The sequence below is a fragment of the Nylanderia fulva genome, unplaced genomic scaffold (assembly GCF_048542155.1).
Source record: "Nylanderia fulva isolate GAGA-0341 unplaced genomic scaffold, ASM4854215v1 Scaffold22, whole genome shotgun sequence".
NCBI classification, from domain to species: domain Eukaryota; kingdom Metazoa; phylum Arthropoda; class Insecta; order Hymenoptera; family Formicidae; genus Nylanderia; species Nylanderia fulva.
In genome coordinates this window covers 2,563,528-2,588,452 of record NW_028190285.1, presented here as the reverse complement: position 1 = coordinate 2,588,452, position 24,925 = coordinate 2,563,528, and the positions used below count along the sequence as shown (strand labels likewise).

The window sequence follows — 24,925 nt, the reverse complement described above, 5'->3', positions numbered from 1 at the left end:
GTTCTTTAGCTTTGCTGCTTTTGCTGTTCGTTCAATTGAACTTCACCAATAGCAACAAACTGCTGCGACAGTATGCTGCACATGAAATGATACCTTAAGTAAGAACAGTAAGTACACTCGTGACGATTTCATTGTTGTTTTGTGGCAATCATCCGCCATGTTGTTGGTTGGGCGCGCTTTCATTTGAATGTAACTGATAAACGAAACTGCTTAATAACTGACGTTATTCACATTGTGTCACACACACACACACACACACACACACATATATATATATATATATATATATATATATATATATAATTATTATAATATATAATTTTAATATTTTTAATATAATATATAATTTTAATATTTTTAAAAGAATATAAGTCATTAAAATTAAAATTATTACTTAAAGTATTTGTATTTGCATTTGTAAATATATCGATTTATTATATAACGTTTTATCATTTAATGTATTTCTAACTATTGTGTTTTTATTCTTTAATATAGTATTATATTAATTAATTTTATATTAATAAATTTTAAACTTCTACTCATTTTGGAAAAATATGATATAATATTATTCACAAAATAATGCTTTATCGATTTAAAATATTCAAATATTACCGCTGCTAGGCAACAGTCCGCCATATTGTTGGTGTGCGAGTCCGCCATATTCATTACCACCTTTTTAGGAGAGTGTACTTACTGTTCTTACTTATACCGTGGTTGCGGCAGTTGTCATTTTTTCTGTGCGGGTCGCGGTCGGACGAACTTTCCGTTGTGTTGATAAATCGCTATTTTTTGCGATCGTCGCGAGTGAAATGTGATATTATTGGCTTCGCGAATCATCCCGACTGAGATCTTGTTCAGGTGAGATCGCACTTTCATTTCCTTCTCGTTCGTGAACGTGAATTCGCGTATCGTTTCTTTTGAGGTTAACTCTCTCCCTCTCTCTCTCCCTCTTGTCAAACGTGACTTTTTCCTCGACCTTTTAATAGCTAATCGCTGCACGAAATTATTTGCATGGCTTGCGCATTATTATCGCGAGCGATAACGCTATTAAAACACGCATTCGGTCAATGGTGTCACGTGAGTACTATCGCAAGTACTCGTGATACCTATTTTTTTTTTGGTACCTAAGAAAAAATTCGTGAACTGACAAGAATCTATCTGCCATCACATTACAAATTTTTAATTAATTAAATTTTAATTTCAAAAGTTTCGCTCTAAATTTTAAGTTGTCTTTGTATTTCTGTGTTATCAATTCGATTTTATTTTAAATTGTAAATATTCAATTTTTATGTTTTAATTTATATATTTTTACATCTAATTGATATTTATATATATTTTAGTAATAGATATCATTGCAATTATGACGATTATTTGCTCAAATTAACACTGACAATTCTATTCCCTCTCTTTTACACTTTTTCACACTTCTCTCCTTTTTATATTGTGCATTGAAATATTATCTAATACAAAACTTGTTTGGAACTTTATTTTATAATATAAGTTTTTTATATAAAATTTAACTTTATATCTTATATATTAAAATATATTTTTTTTATTCAGTTTTTTTTATAAACTTTCTCAGTGTTTTTTCACTTGTTTTAATACTATCTTTTACTAACAGTGTATAATATTATTGTTACAGTGTAGTGCAGTGAGATTATATATAAAGCATGTTGGAACCAGAGTCGACAGAGGCAAAGCCTTCAGAGGCAGAGCCACTAGAGCTAGAATCAAAGTCGGAGCCATCAGAAGTAGAGCTGCCAGAGAGAAAACTACCAGAGACAAAGTCATCAGAGCCAAAACCATCAGGAATAAGACCACCGACAAAAATTGAAAGACTTTGTTCCTCTAGGCCACGTAGACCAGATATTCCACCACCTTCCCCAGTGAAATCAGTGACTACAAAGCTCAGTGAGTCTTTGCCAAAACTGTGTGCTGTTTTGTTTTGTATATACTGCATGTTTATTCGAGTTTTCTTTGGTAGTAGTTTGATATATAAATATTATTCATTTTGGTGTCAAATAAATGTAGGATATATAAATATTTGATGGTGATCAACATAAGAAATATATACATAATAATCTTCTACGTCAGAAAATAAATCCAGGTATCAAAACAGAAATTAATAAATATTATGTACGTTTTTCATAACGTTTTATTTTTGTATAACATATATAGTAGTAGAATGTATATTTCAGAAGTTATGCTTCTCTTGAATCTGTTTCTAGTTTTTGGGACAACTTTGTGTCTCTAGAAGCAAGAAATTGCTAAGCATTTGTTACTCATGATTATTACCTAATATTTGATCAGGATTTATTACATACATACGAATTACCGCGCAGATGAATAAATAAATGATAACAGCGAAAGGTATTTATGCTATTGTTTATTTATTAATTCATAAGTGCTGTAATTCGTGTTTATGGAAGGTAGGTCCTGAAGAGGATACCACGTGTTATGCGACGTATTCCATGCATTATTACACGCGACTCGTTCATTTTGGAGTACGTACTGCGAGTGATGCAGCGTGACGCGTCTCATTAATTCGTCGCAGCGTGTACGCACACGAGAACACGTTACGCACGCCCACGGATCGCTCGTGAATAAGCGTGAACTCGCGCGTGCGAGTCTCTCCCGCAAGTATCTCGCGCGAGTCGTTCCTCGACCGTTCGCGACGACGCATCCCTCGCGAGAGAGAAACTGGTAAATATCTTTAATCAAAAGTTATCCAAAATTATATAATTAACGAGTTGCGCAAACTTAATACAAATAGTGTAAGTGCTTATTTTACTTTAAAAAAATTTTTTTATGCCCGCTTCAGCATCAACTTTCGCCAAAAATTGTGGTGAATCAAGTTAGTCATAAAACTCAAATACGTTTAAAGAAAATTATTTAGTAATTAATTTATTCCAGATAATAATAATTATTGTTATTTAATATTTTAAGATAATTAAATTTAAAATAGTTACACATGTGTGGAATTATATGTAACAATATTGTATCTATTAATAATTATATTTGTCATTATTTTATTTTTTTATTTAATTATTACTAGTTATATATATTTTTTGTTTTTTCTAAATGTCGACTAATTTGATACATCATACTTAATCGAGAGTAATCCGTGTTTTTAAACTTGCTCTCTAAAAAGTGAAAATAATTCCATCAGGCAACTAATAATAATAAAAGATAATTAATAGATAACTCGAGAGTTAAAAATACGTACAAATCTCAAAAATAATAATTTTAATAGATATATTTTTTAGGAATGCTTTATATAATTAAATGTCTGATGTTTTCTTATGTCTAATGAAATAAGATATTTACGATCTATAAAAATTCTTGATAATAATTAATAATTTTACTAAAAGAATGGCAATATGTGGCAATATGTTGCTTCTACTAACTTTTAAGGAATAATGTTTTCCACAATCGTTAATCGATTTTTATTAATTTTTTTAATTATACTTGCTGGTGTCTTACAATTTTCTTTCCTCATTTTCTTCAGTTTAATTTTATTTTTTTATTGTTATATTATATTCATTATATTTCATAATATTTCTTCGTTTCTTCTTAAAAATCTAATTTTTTTATTGTTAATTATATTAACTTTCTTATATTTCCTTTTTTATATTTTTTGGATGTTTCTTCTCTAGTGTTCATAATAGATGCACAAAGTGCAAGTTAGATATCAAATACAAGAGAAGGACACATTTTACATTGCTTTATGTTCCCATTGTGATCTCGGTGCATCTTTGCGGCGATGCATAATGAGCGAAGTGCGTTTTCGCGACCGTCTCTGTTGCATCCAGGGCACGTATCTTGCCTTATTGGTGCAACGCTATTGCATTGCCTTCCCTGCACAATCGTGCCGCGTCGGCTGACGCATTGCGATTATGCAAGTTGTCGGTGTTTATTTCGCGCCCGCGATTTCATCCCGTTTCGTCTTTCCTCCCTGATATTTCGTCTTTCCTTTTCTTCGATTTCTCTCGGTCTCCCTCTGTTTTTTTCCTCTCATTTCGTGCCCCTTGTTGCAAGAGATCGATCTCGATCATCTTGAATTTCGCAACTCGATGAAAAGACTCAAGGTCCATTTGCTTTTTCTTTTCTTGCATTATTCTGTAGGATATGTATAAAGAGAAAAATCGTATATATCTAGTAAAATTTTTAAATTAAGAGAAATATGTCGAATATGTTATCGATGAAATAAATTGAATAAAATTTAATTTTTATTCAATTTTTTCATAATTTTAATTTAACACATTAATGTCCAGTGTAAATAAGTAAATTTCGATACAATTATATATTTAATAATTTAATTCATATAAATGTGAATTATTAAATATATAATTATAGTTTAAGTGCGCGAAAATATTTCTATAAAACAATTTGGATAATAATTTTGAGAAGGAGAAATTTAAGTTTTGGATTTAAAATTAGCCAAACATGTGTAGTAGAAAAACGATTGGAACAAAATGCGAAATAAAACGTTAACATTTTGTTTAAGATTATTGGAGATGCAATCTGAAAAGATTATCCAAAACAAAATACATATTGTTAGAGTTTTGATATTCTGTAAATTATGTAGTTTATTTCAATATTATTACGGATTTTCTACTCGCTCGCATTCAATTTTGATTAGTTAATTTTTAACGAGAAATTGAGATTGATCACGAAAAGGTAATAGAAAGGTAAAACGTTAATAGTTTAATTAAGATTAATTGAATGCGATATAAAAAATCACCCAAAGCATAAAATACATATTGTCAAGGTTTATAACATTCTGTAAATTATGCGGTTTATTTCAATATTATTATAGATTTTTTAGTCGCTCGCATTCAATTTTGATTAGTTAATTTTTTTACAAGAATTTGAAGTTGGTTACGAAAAGGTAATGGAATAAAGGTAAAAGTTCGGCGCTTTATAATGACGTAATCATCATCATGGTGTTTTGCCGTAACTGCGACACCATCGGCTAAATATGGAGAGATATACGTTTTATGAGCGTGCGAGACTGTCGATGGATTATGCTCATTTCGAATTGCTTTGCTCGTTTTGTACAAGGTGTTCAAGATATTAAAGCCGGTTTTAAATTCTTCCATTCGAATTCTGCGGTCTGACGAAAGTCCACATAGTAAATATTAAACACCATATGTGGTCTATTAAAATAGTAGCAATGTAATGCGACGAGCTTGTTTTGCATCCCTTTTTTATCTTCGCGATTTTAAAGAATTTATAAAAATTATAAATTATTTTAAGAATTTTTCCCTCACATTTTTCTTCCGAAAGCTATTTGAGAAAAACCAGAGCAACGTATAATGTAACATAGGGTGTGTCGCATTCCATTTATGTATTCATTTGAATATAGAATTTTATATATATTTTTTGTTGATTTTGTGAAATTATTTTTGCGCACTTTGACAGATAAATATATCTCCAATTCACGTGTTATGATTATCGACACATTTAGTCGTAATTGTTTAATTATATTGGTTCATTACGTCATAATTTCATTACATTGTAGAATTATATATAATAACATGGTATCTCCTTTTAGCTATTAATCTTGTTTACGTGGATATCCTCCACGCTTGAAAGAGCAAAGCGCCAGTATTTGATGGCTGCTTCTATAGATTATGTTACGTATCAAATGATCACTTGACACCTTATTAACCTTAGATTCAGAACGTGGGATAATCGGTATATTAATGAGATTAACGAATTTGATATCTAGCGAATCGTTAATTGGACAGATTCTACATATTTTATGATAGTATTTAAAAATATTATTAAAATTAAAAGAAAAAAATGTTTCCCTATTTTAATATAAAAATTTTAATATACATATATTTAATATAATATTACATAATTTTTGTTAAAAATATTGTAAGAAATAATTGTATTTTTACAATATTTTGAACAAAAATTAAATTAACGTGAATATTAGAAAAAATCCGCAATTAGTTTTATAAATTTTTCTCAGGATGCACATTATTTTTAAGACAATTATCTTTAATGAATTTCGTAGGAATTACAATTCAATCGCAGCATACAATTAATTAGCGGTTGATGTTTAATAGTATCAAAGGCTAATATAAGATACATATCAAAGGCTAATATAAGATATATGGGAAATTAAAATGTAAAGGCAATTCATAGAGACTCGCGAACGAATGATGGCGCTGCGATTTTTGCATCAGATTCTATTGATACATTTAATCACGGTTAACACGCTCGAATTAAAAAATACAGTGTATCCTGTCATTGAATCATCGTGAGCAATCGTGCAACGCACATCACGTATGATTCTAATCATAGATTGTCATCGCGCAAGGTTTCGCATAAATTTACGTAGCAACGAAAATCATATGGAAATGAACGAGTTGTGCGAGTTTTAATAAGAAACACACGTTTCTTAACTTAATTAAAAATATAAGATAATTTTTTCCTTGACTCGAAGTTTAACCGAAGCTCAAGATTCATCCCGTAATCTTTTATTCTTGCAACATTACATTTTTACATGCAATAATTTATTTAACGTTGCATAATATTACGGTTATGAAAATTGTAATAATGAAGCAGAGAAAGGCAAAAGTTTCAGCAGAATTTGTTTAAATCCAAACAGTAATAGTTTATTGCTTCCTCATTTATGTTAAGATAAATGCTTTAGAACACGTCTCGTCTCTCGAATCACATTTTTAATTTTTTTCAAGCACTGTCGATCGCTTACATTTTTACATGCAATAATTTATTTAACGTTGTATAATATTACGGTTATGAAAATTGTAATAATGAAGCAGAGAAAGGCAAAAGTTTCAGCAGAATTTATTTAAATCCAAACAATAATAGTTTATTGCTTCCTCATTTATGTTAAGATGAATGCTTTAGAACACGTCTCGTCTCTCGAATCACATTTTTAATTTTTTTTCAAACACTGTCGATCGCTTACATTTTTACATGCAATAATTTATTTAACGTTGCATAATATTACGGTTATGAAAATTGTAATAATGAAGCAGAGAAAGGCAAAAGTTTCAGCAGAATTTATTTAAATCCAAACAATAATAGTTTATTGCTTCCTCATTTATGTTAAGATGAATGCTTTAGAACACGTCTCGTCTCTCGAATCACATTTTTAATTTTTTTCAAGCACTGTCGATCGCTTACATTTTTACATGCAATAATTTATTTAACGTTGCATAATATTACGGTTATGAAAATTGTAATAATGAAGCAGAGAAAGGCAAAAGTTTCAGCAGAATTTATTTAAATCCAAACAATAATAGTTTATTGCTTCCTCATTTATGTTAAGATGAATGCTTTAGAACACGTCTCGTCTCTCGAATCACATTTTTAATTTTTTTTCAAGCACTGTCGATCGCTTACATTTTTACATGCAATAATTTATTTAACGTTGCATAATATTACGGTTATGAAAATTGTAATAATGAAGCAGAGAAAGGCAAAAGTTTCAGCAGAATTTATTTAAATCTAAACAATAATAGTTTATTGCTTCCTCATTTATGTTAAGATAAATGCTTTAGAACACGTCTCGTCTCTCGAATCACATTTTTAATTTTTTTCAAGCACTGTCGATCGCTTGCTCGCGTTATTGAAAGCAAGAAGCAACTTATGCATAAAAAGGCGCATTTAATGTAGATTGCACTATGATAAAGTCGCCGGGATTTATGCATAATAATGGCTCTCGGCCGCGGCGGAGATATCTCGCTGCGGTTTGCAACCGCGTAATCGCGATTTCATCTCGTCGAACAGAGACTTCGACCCACGCGATCGACCAACTACGACAAGGCACGCACCCACGCGCCTTTTTTCCATAAATAATTAATCAGGTATCGCGCGAGAATTGCCGTGATATACCCGGACGTATATATCGGCGACTCCTTTTGCGGAGTTTTTTTCGCGGCGCACGTCGCGAAAACATCAACAAGATGAATAATGGAGCTTTGTGATGCCGACAGTGCGTAATCGTCACATAGCTTGCCATAGCTTACCTTAAAATTATCTCTATAAAGGAATCGCTAAAAACTACAAATTTAGACTTGCATCGGATATGTAGAAATAGGAAAGAAAATCTATGATGAATTTATAGAAATAAATCGCTATACATTAAAATTAGAAAATCCATAATTTAGAATGAAAGTTTTATTAAATATTATTATAAGATAAAATTCTTAAGTATTTTTTAACATTTATAAAATATGAAATTAAAAATGCTCTTATTTTCTTTTCGGTGTTTGGATCTTTTCGATACTTTTCGATGAATAATAATTAAAAGAAATTAAGAAGAGACAAATTTCTTCTGAGAATTCATATCATGAAGAGAGGAAAGCATGCGTTCCTTCTTATTGGTTTATTAAAATAATGATATGCGATGAACGATCATCTAAAAATATCTCGCACGATTGCATATTGCGCTAGAAATCGCTAGATCTTATCGACGTCATCTGCACACACCCTGACTCATTAACGTCATTAACGATTCGTTTACATAACTCTCTCTGTCTTGAGCCGATTGTGATCGACTTCCGATGGCGATTATTGCAACAATTACCAAACCAAGCCCTGATCCATTTCACGCCGAGTCGTCTTCCGTTGTATCTCTCACTTCGTAATAATTAGTAATTAACTTAGCTATAATCAACTTTGTACGATCTAACTATGACGGACATTACATATCCCCAAATTTATTATCGGTTTTACGCAAATTGGCCTTGAAGAAATAACAAGTTGATGTAAATTGTATATGCTTATTATGTTTGATATTAATAATCACATTATTTTGTATTAATGTATGTAATTAATCAATAATCTGAGTAATTAATCAATAATCTTAAAAATTTTCATTTTACATATTACAATTACTGATGTAATAAATTTGTATTAAATTATATCGAGCGATTCTCTCGCATTTATATATATAAATGATTATTAAGACGCTAATTGACATTAATTAAAAATTGGTTTCGGGGAAACTTTAATTAAGCGTACTCTCGATTATGTGGCGAAGAGAACCGTTTTTTTTTGCGCGAAAGAATACGCTGGTCTTTATTTTCGTTTTTGCTATGATTTGCGTTATTTTGCATGACAATGACAGATCAGATGGAGCCTCTCTGGGAATCGCGCGGCCGTCAAATAGATGAGGCCAGCTTGCGAAGAGGATCAGGTAAGTGGCACTCTAGTTTTTTTCGTATTCTCGAAGATTGCAATGCGTTTGTAAGATCTCTGTACATCGCGAGAAATAACAACAGTTAGAAATACCGAGAGATGACAGTAGCTTAATTTTGAAACTCCCAGTCTCGTAAGACGTTCGATTTCAAATCGAAATTCCAAACCCGGACTTTAAGTAGCGAAATTCAGAATAATTTCACTTTTACAATAATACCGATTGTATATGAAACTTGGAACGTAGCTAGAAATTTTGAAATTTGTCCATTGTAAAAAAATAGTGCTTGATGAAGTCGTTTGTATTATGTAACATGTTTTTGCTTTGCGCGTTACATCATGTATATATATATATATAATTTATATTATATATATGTATGTATATTGCATATATGCGTGAAATGTTTGTAGTAATTTAATAAATGTAGTATTACCTTAATATATAAGTTAACAATGTCTAATTAAAATTCAGACTATAGCTTTGTTAAATTAAAATATTTTTTTAATCGTTATTATTTACTCAAAGTACTGTCTCGATCAAATTTTTGAGAGAGAATTGAACAAAAATCAGGCAAGTTATGGGAATATTTTGGATTGTTATAACAATATCCAAATACTGATTTAAAAATTGATTCATTCCTCATTTTTGCGGGGAAATAAATTCTCTGGATTATATACTTAAAAGTTAGTAGATTGTGATAAAGTCGAGATGGTCGTATTTCAAAGAGAATCGTCTTCGATTCCGCGCAGATACCAGCGTCGTTCTGACCGAGGACACAGAAAGCTTTATGATCGGTGATCGAGTATGGGTCGGCGGCACAAAACCTGGTAGAATCGCCTACATCGGCGAGACCAAATTCGCTCCTGGGGATTGGGCAGGAGTCGTCCTGGACGAGCCGATCGGTAAGGACAATTTTAACGATCCTAGCCGATCGTACGAATTGTAAAGCTCAAGAGCAAATCAGGAAGAATATTTCCAAGAACCTAGAAAATCCAGAAATTATTAAGAATCTTGTTCTCTTGTCGTCCTGACTAATCAAGATCCAGCATACTCCTTTTCACAAATAAAGATCGGAATTTTCTTGAAATTAATACACAGCTAAGACAAGATAGAGGAAGATTGAAAAATAATAAATTTTGAAAAAAAGAGAATAAAAAAAATTGGCGAAGCTCTCATAGAAGACATATGCGACCTTGAACTGCAGGGAAGAACGACGGTTCGGTGGCGGGTAGTACGTACTTTCAATGCGAACCGAAGAAGGGGATCTTTTCGAGGCTCACCAGGTTGACCAGGGCACCGCTGGGGGGTTATCAGATAAGCGCTACCTCGACACCGACATCGCCGCCCGAAAGCATCAAGGGCAGCTATCTGGGCAAATCTATGTCGCCGTCATTAAGTAAGAATCGCTGCAAGAGATACTCGCCACGTCCGTAGATATCTAACTGGCGTTGCACGCTGTATATGCACCGTTCACGAATTTTATTTTGTTTCCCGATTTTAACTCTTTTACCCCCATTCCTTCCTACTTGTAGTCCTAGAGAATTTTTTCGAGAAAAATATCTGATTTAAACAATTTAAATAAATGATCGATATATTATTTTACTTATTTATTTTAAAAATTTGTTGCAGCGTATTCTTATTATATATATATATATGTAACGTTTGCTATTTAACAACAAAATGTTAGTAGAATTGAATAATAAAAGAAAAGTGGTGAAGGGGTGAAAGAGTTAATCGATCGTGTGTTATTGTTAGTCATTAGAGGCTTGAAGAGAGCACAAAAATCATTGTTTTAATTGTAGTATTAATTACGATGTTGCTTTAAAAGAGACTCTATTGTAAAGTAGATAACTATTTAATTTAATAAGTAAATAGTCAAAGGGAAAAGGTTAATCTATTTTTTTAATCGGTGCGCAGCATGGAAATAATTTAGTTTTGCATGATTTAGCGAGATGTTATTTTTTGAAATAATATAATTTAATTTAACGCACACACACATACACACATTCATATATACACACACTTATATCAACAGATTAATACTTCAAACATAAACGAATAAAGGTTTATTTATAAAAATATTTGTAATATGTATTTGTAATATTTGTAAATATTATTTGTAAAAATATATTTACAGAAGCAACTAGAGGTGAAAAAAAAAAAATTAATAAAAAATATAGGTACATCAAACAAATTAAAATTTACATATTACATAGAACGCGATTTGTTTTCATAAAATATATGTATATATGTGTATGTGTATATGTATGTATATATTTAATTTTATTTAAAGGTAAGACATTTTTTTCCTAGCGAATATTTCAGATAGAATACAATAAACGTATTCGAATACATATTTTTATAGAAGCATGAAATAATGATATGATTTTGTTTTTACTAGTATCTAGAGAAAAGGGTTTATAGTTTTATAGAAAAATTGTTTAGCTCGTGGCTTTGAAATAAATGAATCGCTATATATTGATCGCGCATCGCTAAAAACTGTGAACGCAGATGTGTCGACGACAAGCTTGTCCTCGTCGGTGTCGCAGAGAGCGAAAGATGACCTGAAGATAGGTGATCGGGTGATCGTGTCAGCGATGCAAGGTAGCAAAACCGGCGTGCTCAGGTACCAAGGACCCACGGATTTCGCTGGAGGCGAATGGTACGGCATAGAATTGGACGAGCCGATCGGAAAGAATGATGGTTCCGTCAGCGGGAAAAGGTGTGCATTTCCCTTGACGAAAAAATATCCCTCATTACTCATCTTCTTAATCGCACGGAGTGTCTTCGCGCGATCAGAGCAATTTTAGAAACTCCAAGTTGCTCCTCAATCAAATTGAACTTGCTTTGCATTAAAGATTGTTCAGAAGGTTTCTTCTCTTTGCTCAGTTATATTAAAATTCAGAAATAATATTAAATAGAGTCTTCTTCGAATTTAATGTAAGGAGGGAATTTTAATCTTTAATTCGGTATATGTACGCAGAATTTTCTCTTAGAATTTACCCTCAAAATTATGGTAAGAGTTTCTCTGATTAATATTTCCCACAATAAGATCTAACTTATGCTCGATTAATTTTACTATGTATACATATTAATATTTTTCACTGTAATAAATATTAATCAGAGAATTTAAAGTGTAAGACAGGCAATAAGAGCCAAATCGCGGATGGCAGTGCGTTATCCCAACGAAACTAAATTTTTTCGTTAGAATTAAATACCTGTGCACAAGGCACCAAATTTTACTTGGTCACGGCCAAGATTTAAAATTGAAATAATCTCTACAAGAGATTTAATTCCATACATCCCCATTTTCTCTCGCATTTATTTCCTTAGGGGGAAACAGGGGATGTGTGGAATTAAATCTCTTGTAGAGATTATTCCAATTTTAAATCTTGGCCGTGACCAAGTAAAATTTGGTGCCTTGTGCACAGGTATTTAACGAAAAAATTTAGTTTCGTTGGGATAACGCACTGTCATCCGCGATTTGGCTCTTATTGCCTGTCTTACACTTTAAATTTATATTTATATTACAGAACCTCGTTAAACTCTTAATTAATCAGAGAAACTTATGAAGTTCTTCCAATACCATATTGTCCCACGATTACCATGATTTTTTGCAGGATAAATTCTAAGAGAAAATTCTGTCCGTGGTAAGAAGAAAAAATATTTCTATTATAATTGAAATTGTCCTGAACCAATGTTAATTGGGAGTCTTTCCTCTTTCATTCGATTCGGAGTCCCCAGAGCACGCGTGATCTCTCGAACGCTTGGAATGATCAAGACACACATAGTTCGCATAATCTTCCCTTATTCTCTGCAATCCGTGCGTTCCCCACGGAACTAACCCACCCGTTGATCCAGATACTTCGAGTGCCCGCCGAAGCGCGGTCTGTTCACGGTCCCGCACAAGGTCAGCAGGTCGCCGTCCGTCAAAAAGTCATCCATGGTGTACAAACCGAGCGGCGGCGCCACAACAAACACCACCATCCCCAGCCTCCAGAAGAGGAGCGGTTCGCGCGACTCTCTCGCGTCCAGCATCGCCAGCGTCAATTCGAAAACGAGTTCGCCGATCAGCACCACGACGAGGGTAAGGTTCACCATGCCGGAATGAGGGAATGAGGAAGTGCATCTGAAAAGCAACCCGCCGCAGGCCGTTGTTCCGGCCCTATTTTTCTATTAATTTATTAGCCTGTAGAATGTGTTGTCGATGTCGTTGTTGGTCTCGTTGATGATCTACTAGGTGCAATCGACCTTTAAGTTCTTCCCCATAGAAATCTTTTACGGTTCTCGTACGAAAAAGCGCCGACAAGTAAAATCTGGAAAATCGATCTTTAAATCGATTTACGAATAAGGACTCAGCGCGAGGATTTAAAGAGCGCATTTATGCAAAAATAATTTTAGGTTTATTTAATTATAGAAAGTTTTATAAATCTTGTAGAAAATTATTCTTTTCTTGTACTCGCACGTTCTTCAAATTCTTTTCTCTAATTGCGTATAAGGAACTACACGTTCAAGTCTTGGGACGTTTAATTTAAATTCTCAATTCCTTTCCTGACTTTAGAAATTTAGAATTTGATTTCTATATTCTCTCCTTATTTAAATTCTTCTTCCGAGTTTGCAAATAAGAGAAACTTGTATCAATTTTGCAATTCTAAAATTTAAATTTCAGAAATTGAGAATGTAATTTAATTTGCATCGAACTCGTTGCATCTAAATTTTTCCTTAAACGTCTTAGAAGACGTGGAACTTTTTTAATCCCTTTTCGTATCTTAAATCCTTCGATTTAAATTCCTCTGAATTTCTTAAAGGTCGATTACGCGGTAAATTGTAGTCATCGTTTTCGCTTTTTACAGCCCTTTTATATTTCTTTAACAAAAATCATATCTGTATAACATACGTGATGTCGTGCGAATTAATATATTAATTGTTACCTAAGATTGCCGTTAGGATTTTTCTGCACGATCTTATTTTTATTTATTTTATTGTTTTTGTTTCCGTTTACATCAGACATTGCAGAGGCCTGGCATGCGCATGTCGACACTTGTTTCACGAGATTCACTGCAGGTGAGACCGTAACTCCAATAATAGCTCCTGATTAATTCATTATCCTCGCCAATTAAAAGCGATCGCTGATCTTTGCGATTCTCCTCTGTCACTCGCAATTAGTTTCGTATATTAGGATAATTAGGATAATTAGCGAATCGAATTAGTCGATTAGCGAAGCTCGATCGTTAACGGTTGCCCTGTGTGTGACTGCGTTTTATTTATTTATTAATTTAATATTATCGTTCTCTCGAGTCAGAGCTTGTAATATATAGTCGATCTGTGTGTATATATAATGTTAATAAAATCCTACGTCCTCTTTTTCTCTTCCTCGTAAATGATTTTCTCTAGTTAATATATCTCTGGGTGAGTATATCTACGTCGCTTCTTACACGCGACAATTAACAGTTTGCCATCATTGTATCCGATGTAATGTTTGCTGGCGATATCGTGGCAGCTCGATTAATTTATATCTCGAAAACATTTTCCACGACACAAGTTAAACGTAAGTCCGATGTTTGTGTGGGCGTTAAAACGACGACCAGCATCATCGAGTCGATTAATCAAACTCGCCATCGTTCGATAATGCGATGTAACGTGTTTACTCTTAATTTGTATTGCTAATATCGCGTTGTCGATGTAAAGAAGAATGTCGTTTCAGTGTTCACAGCTATCTCGCATTTATTAAAAACTCGTGGCAAATTCGATGACAGCGCGGCAAAGCTGTTGCATAATGCGAAATGCAATGCGAGATGACTATTGCAGGGGATTGTTATTCAAATTTAATGACCAATTGGACGGTTGTTATTCAAATTTAATGATTAATTTAATATTAGAGCCTAATTTAATATTAATAGAGTTAAACTTGAGTCGTAGTATTTAATTAGTCGATTTACTTCGCTCGTACTGCGTTGTAAAAATTTGTACAATGCGACAAAAGAATTGTTTTATTTATTCATGCCTTTGTCTCAGCCGGTGCTTCATGGCTTTTAAAATATTTTACAAAGAGATATATACTAGTGTGGAAAAATCAATAATTGTTTCAAGCATCGCAAACTGGTTTTATCAGTAGAAAGTTTCTATAACATAGAGAATTTTGTCTTATTTTAGTCTGCTCGATAGCTTTTATGAAAAGTAAATATTTAAAAAATCGAGATATAGATTAGATACTTATTGAGTTTTGCGTTTCTTCTTTACGTTAGCAATTCGCAAATAATTGATAAAATATTTTCTCGTAAATTACATATAATGATTTAATATATTGGAGTTATATAGTAATGTGTGCGTTATCGCGCGTTAATTAATAATACAATAAAACGATTCTATTCCTTAAAATCCTTCCCTGAACATTTTTTGCAACATTTGTGATTTTGAAATTAGAACCCAGCTCGTGGTTTTAGGAGATTCTGAAAGAGAAGCTGCAGGAGATAGAACTTCTGCGAAAGCAACGAGATTTGGAGCGTGCAAGGGTTACCAAAGCGGCAAATCAAGCTGATCAAGCGGAGCAATCGGCACTTTCTATCAAACAAGAGTATGATAAGGTAAGATATTTATAGCGTCAAACTCAAATTATTATTTATATGAAAAATGGGTTTTTTCAATGATCTGGAATTTCGAAGTTACCGCGTCGCTTATCACTTTTTATTTTTGCTTGTGTGTATTGAAAGCATACGTTTATATATATATTTTTTATTATCGATATAATTATTATTTTTATTAGTAACATTTTTTATCAAATTTATACATCGAAATTATGATCGACGCGATAAATTGAAACTTTAGATTGCCAAAGAGTTTTGTTCCAGTTTTTGTTCCTTCTGTTCATTGAGTTTTATTTTTTTTTTTTCGGCCATTCTTCGTCGTTGACGTTGTTTAGTATCGCGAACAGATGCAACAATCAGTCAACGAAGCGGAACTTGCTGTCACCAAACTTGTCAACGAGAGAAATGGATTGATGGTGCAGCTGGAAGAGGAGAAACGAAAGTGCGAAGATCTTCTTTTCCGTTTCGAAGAGGAATCCGTGAATAAAGACGACATACAGGTATGTACGTTAATATTAACGTATCAAGCGTAAACGTACATAGCTATAATTATTTATCAAATATAATAAAGACTGAGTATCTCGTTAAAATACTCGGAACATCCGGTAAGTAGATTTATCTACGCTACCACTTGTTTGTTTTACATACATATTTGATAATAATAATAATAGAAATGTCTCAGAGATTCATATTTATCTTATTATAATACTTTTTGTTAATGAATAAAAATTGATCTGAAAAAAATCTTGGGACATGATAAAGACAAAAGATATTCAACTTTTAAATTTTTGTTACGTTGCTTTAATTTTTTTCGCCTTTGTTCTGTTCATCAAACATAAATTCTTCCAATATCATATTAAAGGAAATCTCATATATAAAATGTTAGGTGATTCTGGACGGTATTTATATATTATTCGTGACAAATATTGTACACTGCTTTCGTCCGAATTCACGCATTTTAAATTTAACGGTGGCGGGTGATGTAAATTACAACACACGCGTGCTTAGCTACATCAACTTGGTAAAGAGCTCAGAAATTAGTCTAGCAAGTTTTTGCAGCGCGCAAAAAATATCAAACGTATCTATTGTCACGTATAATAAATTATTTTACACTTTAATAATATATGCACATATAAAACTGATCAAAAATATCAACGTGGAAAATTACATATTTTCAATTTCTATATAAGCTTTGTTTTTTGAATAATCCCGAAAGAAAGAGAAAAATCTGTAATTTTTTGAAGAGAGAAGAATACATTCAGTTCTTCGGTTAATTTGGCAAACTTACCGTTTATTTTCAGAAAGAGAGATCTGAGCAAAGTGTGAGTATCCGATGGTCCTTGGCAGAAGTGATCCAGTTTTTCAGCACCTTTAATCTAATCATCATTCTATACCTGCATCTTTGCATTTCGTCGCAGAGCTTTTCGAAGAGCTGATTGACGTGTGCAACGCGAAAAACGCAAAAAAAAAACGCTATTACTAATTAATTTTGCACTGGCCGTACTAACAACGCTAAATTGTATATATATGGTTAATTAGGCTATAAATAACGCTATAAATAATGCTATATCAAGATCCTACCGCGTGTCAATCTTGAAAGAAACATGCGCGATTATATTTGCATCGAATATTTTTTTAAATTAATTTTTTTATTAATCGTTCAATTTATTATTTATCGTTAATAAGCATATTTAATGTCGCGACTTTAATGTGGCACAAAAAAATCTTAATCTAATAATATTAATTTAATCACGCTTTGCTGTTGTGTAATTGAGAGAGAGCTTCATAAATCACATGCTTTGTGTGCACAAAGTTATTGGAATGTGTTTTACAATTATTGTACTTTATAATAGCATATTTTAAACATTAATTAGAATCACGAAAATCTTCATTTTAATATGAAAATATCGAGATTTTTATATTCTTTTATTATGAGTGGTAAGAATTAGCCAATAATAAAATAATCGCGAAGAATTTATACGTTCAGTTTTTGATAACTGTTTACACGAATGAAAAATCTTGTTATTAATTTTAGCAAAAATTGTGATATATTACTAATAACATATTTTAATTATTATACATAAATAATTTAAACTTACTTTTCTCTTTTAACACAAATTTTAATGGCGCAATTAATTACTTCATCTTTAAAAAGAATTATTAAATTCAATGAATATTTAAAGAATATAAATTTACTTTTTGAGAAAAATTTTAAATGACATTTTTTCTAAATTTTTATGTCACAAAAATGTGAAATTCAAACATTAAAAATTTTGAAAAAATAAATTTCTTTTTATTCAACAAAAATAAATTATATTCTGCAAAACAATAAATTTATTAATCCTTTCTAAACGAAAAAAATTAATCGAACTTGAGCTACGATAATAAATCTGTATGATTGTAAATGTAGTTACGAACTTGAACGCGTGTATAAACTATGTGATACCGCATTACCCAATTCTAATCGCTTATAACTAAATTTTGGTGTAATTTTGATATTTTTACATTAAAGGATTTTTTCTAGATTCTAATTTTTAATATAATTAAAAATATACTATGCATATATTGTGCGATGATTGTATCATAAAACACTTTAATTTTATAACTACAAATTATCGTAGGCATTATTATATACTTGTTTGTTAATTATAGGTATTGTACTTATTTATTTATTTATTTATTTATTTATTTATTATATGCATGGTTTTGGTTTTCTTATGTTTTGTATTTCAAGTAATTTATATTATTTAATTAATATCTTTTCAATTTTGTTTGTGGTACGCTCGAATGTCATAATTGAATAATATATTTTTTTGCATTTTGGATATACGCGTACAATTATTTATTTTTTTGTTTTTTAATGTGATAAAACTTTTGTTTCTTACATATGGATAATTATACATTGTGCTTCGCATATCTCAGCGTGCTTTCTGTTTTTTGGATAAATACGCTTTCGAGTATTAATATACTTATCTCCATAATTACAAATAAAATATTGCTCTCGCTAAAAAATTTTTTATGATACTTAAACAAGTTTACATAATAATTCTTATGTTATAAAAATTTTAATAATTATTAAAATTAGTTTGAGTTTATGTTTAAATTAATTTTATTTTTTATGTGGGATGTATCCATTTTTTCGATATTATAAAAAATGCATCATGCATTTAAATACACTAGTAATAAATATTTTGTAATATTATAATATTAATATTATGATTGCGATTTATTTATTGTAAAAATGCTGTGAGAGATTTAAATTTGAAAAATATGATTTATAAAGCCTAAGTTAGACAATATTTCAAAAAATAGGTCTTATCTTTGCACAAATAAAATACTAAAGGTTTTATATAAACATCATTCATTTTGAGTAGTTTCGCAATTATATATTATTAGATAAATTTTTGATTAATAAAAGATACTATTGTTTTATATTTTTTATAATGGAGGAAATTGCACATTATTATAATACTCGAAATGCGATTACGCTATGTATGAATCTCGTATCTCCCTGAAGACTAAATAGCTTCCCTTATTATACTAGGTCATAAATACTGTAAATGAAAGCAGGATCAAGCAGCTCGAGGACGAACTCGCTGAAGAACGACGGGAACGCGTTGCTCAGTTGGAACGCGACAGCATCAAACTCTTCGAGGCCGAGGAGGAATTGACGCGACTGCGTAACGAGATCAGCTGCGTGACGAGCTTGCACAATTCTCAGCTTCATGGTATTCAATATCTTACATTTAGACGCGATCAGCTCTTATGAATCTCTTACATTTAAGCTCTACGTGATTTTATTCGCCCTCTTCTCTCAACTTCTACTTTACTGGATACTCTGATTTTTAGATTTGGAGAGCCGTAATCAGAGCTTAGAGGAGATCAAGAATAGCTTGGAGAAGGAAGCTCGGGAGAAATCGAACCTGGTGAACGAATGTGTGGACCGTATCCGGGAACTGGAGCTCGAGTTGAGCAAAACGCAGCAAGAGAGCACATCGCACAGCGAGTCCGAGAGTCGTTTGGAGAGAGAATTGGAAGCTGCTAAACGAAGCCTGCAGAACAAAGAGACATTGGTAGAAAATATGAAACAAGAATTCGAAAAGAGTACGAATCTCTTGAACGAAGAGCTGCGAAAGTCGAAGGAAATGATCGAGACGATGAAGAGAGAGAGCGCGAGCGAGAAAGACTTGTTGCTGTTGGAGTATCGACAGAAAATCGAGGAGAGGGATCGGTTAATTAAAGCAAAGACCGAGGAGTTGGAGAACGAGTCCAGGAGGCTGCTAGAACAGCAGAACGTGGTTTTAGAAGGTTTGAAAACCGAGAACATTAAGCGTATTCACGAACTTTCAGAGTCTTTTGAGCAACAGTTGCGCGAGAAAGACTCGAAAATTGATGAGGTCTCGCAGCAACTCAATCAGAGAGCATCCGAAACCGAAAGACTGTTGGCCGAATTGGCTGCTGAACGAGAGCTTCGCAAGAAGAAGGATGAGGAACTGAATGACGCTTTACGAAAGTTAGAAGGTAGACCGCAAATATTATTTAATTGATTAAAATTTAATTAATTAAGATTTTGATAATCGAAAAAATTAATCTTTTATTGCAAATAATTTCTATTTATTTATATGCTGTTTAAATTTCTTTTTAATTTATTTGTTTTATATTTTGTATTTATTTAATTTTTAAATATTCTTGACATCTTGAGTTTATTATTAGCTTGTTACGGGATAATAATTTTCGCGTTTTATAAATAAACATATTTATATTTTGCAGAGTTAAGTATAAAACTTAAATTAGCCGAAGAAAGTAACAATGCGCTGACGAAACAGATTGAAGCTTATAGAGCCAAAAATGAAGATAATGTCAGAATTATTCACGAGAAGCAACAACTGGTGAGCATAACTTTTTTTTATTTTACACGAACGTGACATTAAAATTTTCATTTTCTCATTATTCATGTTTATCGATCCAGGAGCATGATTTAGCTAATTTAATTGCTTCGGAAGAGAAATCTACTGCACAATTAAATAAATTAAGCGAGGAGCTGAGAGTGAGAGACCAAGAGCTCGCGGAATTGCGAAATGCTAACATGGCGCAAATAGAACAAATAACTAAACGATTTGAGATCCAAATTAATGAAAAAGTCAAATATATCGACCAGATAAGCGCGGACGTCGCACAGAAAGCCTTGATGCTCGCTAAATTAGAGAAAGATATTGCTGAATTAAAAGCGATTATAGCGAGCAAAGATGAGGAGATCAAACATCTTCTTGAAAAGACTTCAGGTAAAATCAAATGCAGGATCTATCTTAAAATATTAAAAAAAAATTAAAGTTATATGAAATATATATAAGAGAGTAAATAATTATAAACAATTTATACAATTTTTTTAACTTTAAGATAAAACTTAAAATTTTAAAAATTATGAAGTTTACTCAATTCTCAGTTTAATTAAAATTAATTATATATTAAGTTAGATTTTTATCACAAAATTTTTCTTATATCTTTTAGAATTGCAAGATGCTCTCACGTTATCTGAACAAACGAAAACGAATTTGGAGAGCGAACTTCGTGTATTTGAGTCGAACATGCAGAATTTGAATCAACAGATCGCGAGATCGGAAGAGAAAATATCGCAACTGTCATTGCAAAAGGAAAAACTGGTTAGTATATAAAGAATGATTGTTTGATGATTAATTATTAATTCATTAAATTATGTTATAATATAAATTATAACACATTAATTCATGATATAATTTTATTTGCAGGAATGTGATGTAGCTAACGCGATTAGTAGTTCCGCCGATTCATCGGAACAGCTATCGAAATATAACGAAGATCTGCGAAAAAAAGAGAAGGAGTTAGACGAAGCTCATGAGAAGATCTTCCATATCGAATCTACGTTGACTAAAACAGAGGGAAAGTTGTCCGATACCGAGACAGAATTAAATAAAAACGCAACGTTAATTGAGCAATTACGCTCGGAAAAATCAAATTTGGAATCGCAAATATGCGATGCTAAAAAATCAAATGCAGACTATGCGGAGAAAATACGCGAGTACGAACGAAATGAGATTGAATTATCGGCGAAGTTGAAGGAAAGTGAACATATTAAGACAAATTTGGAGAAAAACTCTGAGGAAATTGTCAATCTTACGGAAAAATTGACAAAAAAAGAAGAAGAGATCGCTAATCTTCGCAAGGAGCACAAAACCTTGCAAAATTCTCACGAAGAACAGGTATCCTCGTTCCAAAAACAAATCGCGGACTTGTCGAACGAATTAACGACTTCACGCGACGAAATAACAAATTTGCAAAAAATCAAAAATAAACTAGAGGCCGATCAAAGTGGAAATCTATGGTCAATCGAGGAATTAACGGAGAAATTAAAAGCCGAATCGGATGCATCGTCAAATTTGAAGAATTTCATTCAAGAGAAAAGCTTGAAGCTTCAGGACACCGAAAACAAGTTGTCAGAATTGCAAAATATATACGACGCTTTGATTAACGATAAAGCGGCAGCCGATAAGAATTCAACCACATCTTTAAATACCATGACCAATGCGATAAAAGAATTGAACGGCAAATTAAAGGACGCTGAAAAAATGATTAAAGATAAGGCGGACGAAGTATCGAAGGCGAGAGCGGAGACGGAAAAGTCGCAAGCACAAATAGTCGAAATGGACGCTAAAATATCTTCCATGAAAGAAGAGCATATTCGTAATAATGAGGAACTGAAAAACGCACAAGAAATAGTCACGCAGAAACAAAGTGTAGTAAATGAATTGACTGAAGTCAAGGCTGCTTTGGAGAACTCAGTGAAATCCTTGGAAACTCAATTATCGAATTTGCACGAGGAATTAGACAAGAGAGAGAAGGTCCTGGTAGATATGGAAGTTAGAACAAAAGAATCGGAAACTTCTAAAAAGGAAGAAGTGTTAAAGCTACAAAATTCGTTGGACTGTGAGATTGCAGCAAAGCAGAAGGAGATCGAAGACATAAATAGGCATAATAAAGAGCTAGAAGAAAAATTGCGATCATCGCAAGACGCTGTAGACAAGCATAAAGTCGATTTAAATGATAAAGAGAACATTATCGATAAATTGAAGGCGCAAATGAAGGCTTTGGAGGATGCGCAAGTGGAAAAGATTAAAGCAGAACAACAGTCGCGAAATGAGGAAACCAAGTTGAAACAGAACGAATTAAGCGGAGCGAATAAGCGAATTCATGAGCTGCAGCATACGATAAACTCATTGGAGAAACAGCTAAAGGAACAGGCTGATCAGGCGAGAGCTATGGAAAATAATGAGAAGGAAGTGAAGAAAAATGTCCAGAACCTGCAGGAGAAGCTGAATGTCGCCAAGATAGAAGAGACGCGACTTCTGAACGAGCTAAGCCGATTGGAGAAGGAAAACAAGCAGGTCACCGCAAAATGGACGGAGGCGACAAATTTGAAGAATGCTTACGATGGATCGGGTGACATGAAACAAGAACACATTGTCGAAAAATTGCAGGAGGAGAACGATACTGCGAAGAGTCAGATAGATTTTTTGAACTCCGTGATAGTCGACATGCAACGTAAAAATGAAAGTCTGCTGTGTAAGATCGAGGTTCTCGAGATGGGAGTTCCCGCCAACGAGGCCGAGGATTATACTCGAAGCACCTTGGATAAGCGAGCGGCGGCGCCCCGTATGTTCTGTGATATTTGCGATCGGTTCGATCTACACGAGACGGAGGACTGTCCAAGACAGGCTCAGGATTTCTCGGATAGAGTTCCGGACAGAACGGCCAAGTCGAAGAAGCCACCCGTGGAGAGACCGTACTGCGAAAATTGCGAGATGTTTGGTCACGACACGCGCGACTGCGATGACGCCGAAACGTTTTAACGTTTTAACGTTACGTCCATGAATTCATTTTGTTTGCTTGCCAAAATGTCCCGCGTGTAGCTATAAAGAAATCTGTTTTAAATTTTACAGAGTATATATATATATATTTTTGTATGGCAGATTTTTCGATTATATTCTAAATCTCTGAGTATATATGAGTCTTCCCGCGCAAAACGTAAAACGCATAATACGTAACCATTAACACACTCTTAAAATATTGCAAGCAACTTTTATGCTCCCTCTAAATATGACGCGATCTTAATAAGATACTGTTTATTTACAAAATTTTCTGGACGTGTATAATTATCTTTATATTATTGCATTCAAAATTATATACTAGACACAACAAATTGATAATTATACTAAAATTTATTTTATAAATTATTTATTGTGTGTATTAATTGGATTAGCTCAGAAATTGTTTAATGTGTTGTCGCTGCTTTGGAATAGGAAACAGAAATAATTAGAATTTTCGATGTTAAAGATTCAAGAGAATGATTTGTTGTTAGTTTTATGTACATGTATTTACAGGGAGCATATATTTGTTTTTCAGCTTTAATATTTATTTTTTAACATCTCTGTGACGAGTTACGTGTAATTTTGTATATATTAGATATGTTCGAATTAATTTGTGTTATTCCTTTATTTAATATTTATTTCTACGGTTTTTTTGCGCACTTTAAGAAGACAGTTCCTGCTTGCTAATAAAAGGCACAATTTCGGGCATAAGAGAATCAATTTCGGCGCTCTTCTTCAATATCTTATGATATTCTCCATTGGGAGATTCTTTACAGTCTCTTCATCTAATAGGAAGAAAAAAAAGAAAGTAGAAAACAAACATATATATCTCGAATAATTTTAAAGTTGATTTAAAGAAATATTATGGCCTGCTATTGTCTTGCCTCTTTGTTAATGAGTCTTCTTAGGATGGAAAATATATTTTCTAAGTCGATTACATATATATATTGTTGAACATCCGATGCGTTGGAGATACCTAGTGCTTTGTAGATAAGAATAAACAAATTCTTCACGCGAAAATTGTAAATCTTTTATATATATATATATATGTATCGATCAATACACATAGGTCTTCTTGTCTCTATTTCAGAGAGATGTATATAAATATAAATTTTAAAATATATAAGAAAGAATACTTTTCCAAAGGGATAATATTGACTTGAGTTATAAATAATTTTCATTTGTTTTTTAATCATTCTAGCCATTATGATATATACATATACACATTATCAGTATATACGATTATTCAGTTGTTA

At 32.3% G+C, this 24,925-nt stretch overlaps 1 protein-coding gene across 10 annotated transcripts; it reads left to right on the top strand.

The window, feature by feature from the left end:
* The first annotated feature begins 708 nt into the window (after window positions 1-708).
* Window positions 709-24,821, top strand: CLIP-190 (Cytoplasmic linker protein 190). Of its 10 annotated transcripts, none has more exons than XM_029305151.2 (17): window positions 711-858; window positions 1,643-1,911; window positions 9,116-9,184; window positions 9,934-10,086; window positions 10,389-10,580; window positions 11,696-11,906; window positions 13,046-13,271; window positions 14,192-14,248; window positions 15,628-15,768; window positions 16,116-16,268; window positions 17,070-17,090; window positions 19,313-19,496; window positions 19,618-20,289; window positions 20,539-20,657; window positions 20,738-21,050; window positions 21,277-21,428; window positions 21,534-24,821. In XM_029305151.2, exons 2-17 carry the CDS (start codon window positions 1,671-1,673, stop codon window positions 23,649-23,651), a joined length of 5,022 nt encoding a protein of 1,673 aa, XP_029160984.1. In that variant the 5' UTR covers window positions 711-858; window positions 1,643-1,670; the 3' UTR covers window positions 23,652-24,821. The 10 variants fall into 10 exon arrangements, with proteins under 10 accessions (XP_029160991.1, XP_029160992.1, XP_029160984.1 ...); XM_029305148.2 differs by having other exon boundaries at window positions 16,104-16,268; XM_029305149.2 differs by lacking the exon at window positions 711-858 and adding an exon at window positions 869-922 and having other exon boundaries at window positions 16,104-16,268.
* Window positions 24,822-24,925: the final 104 nt, after the last annotated feature.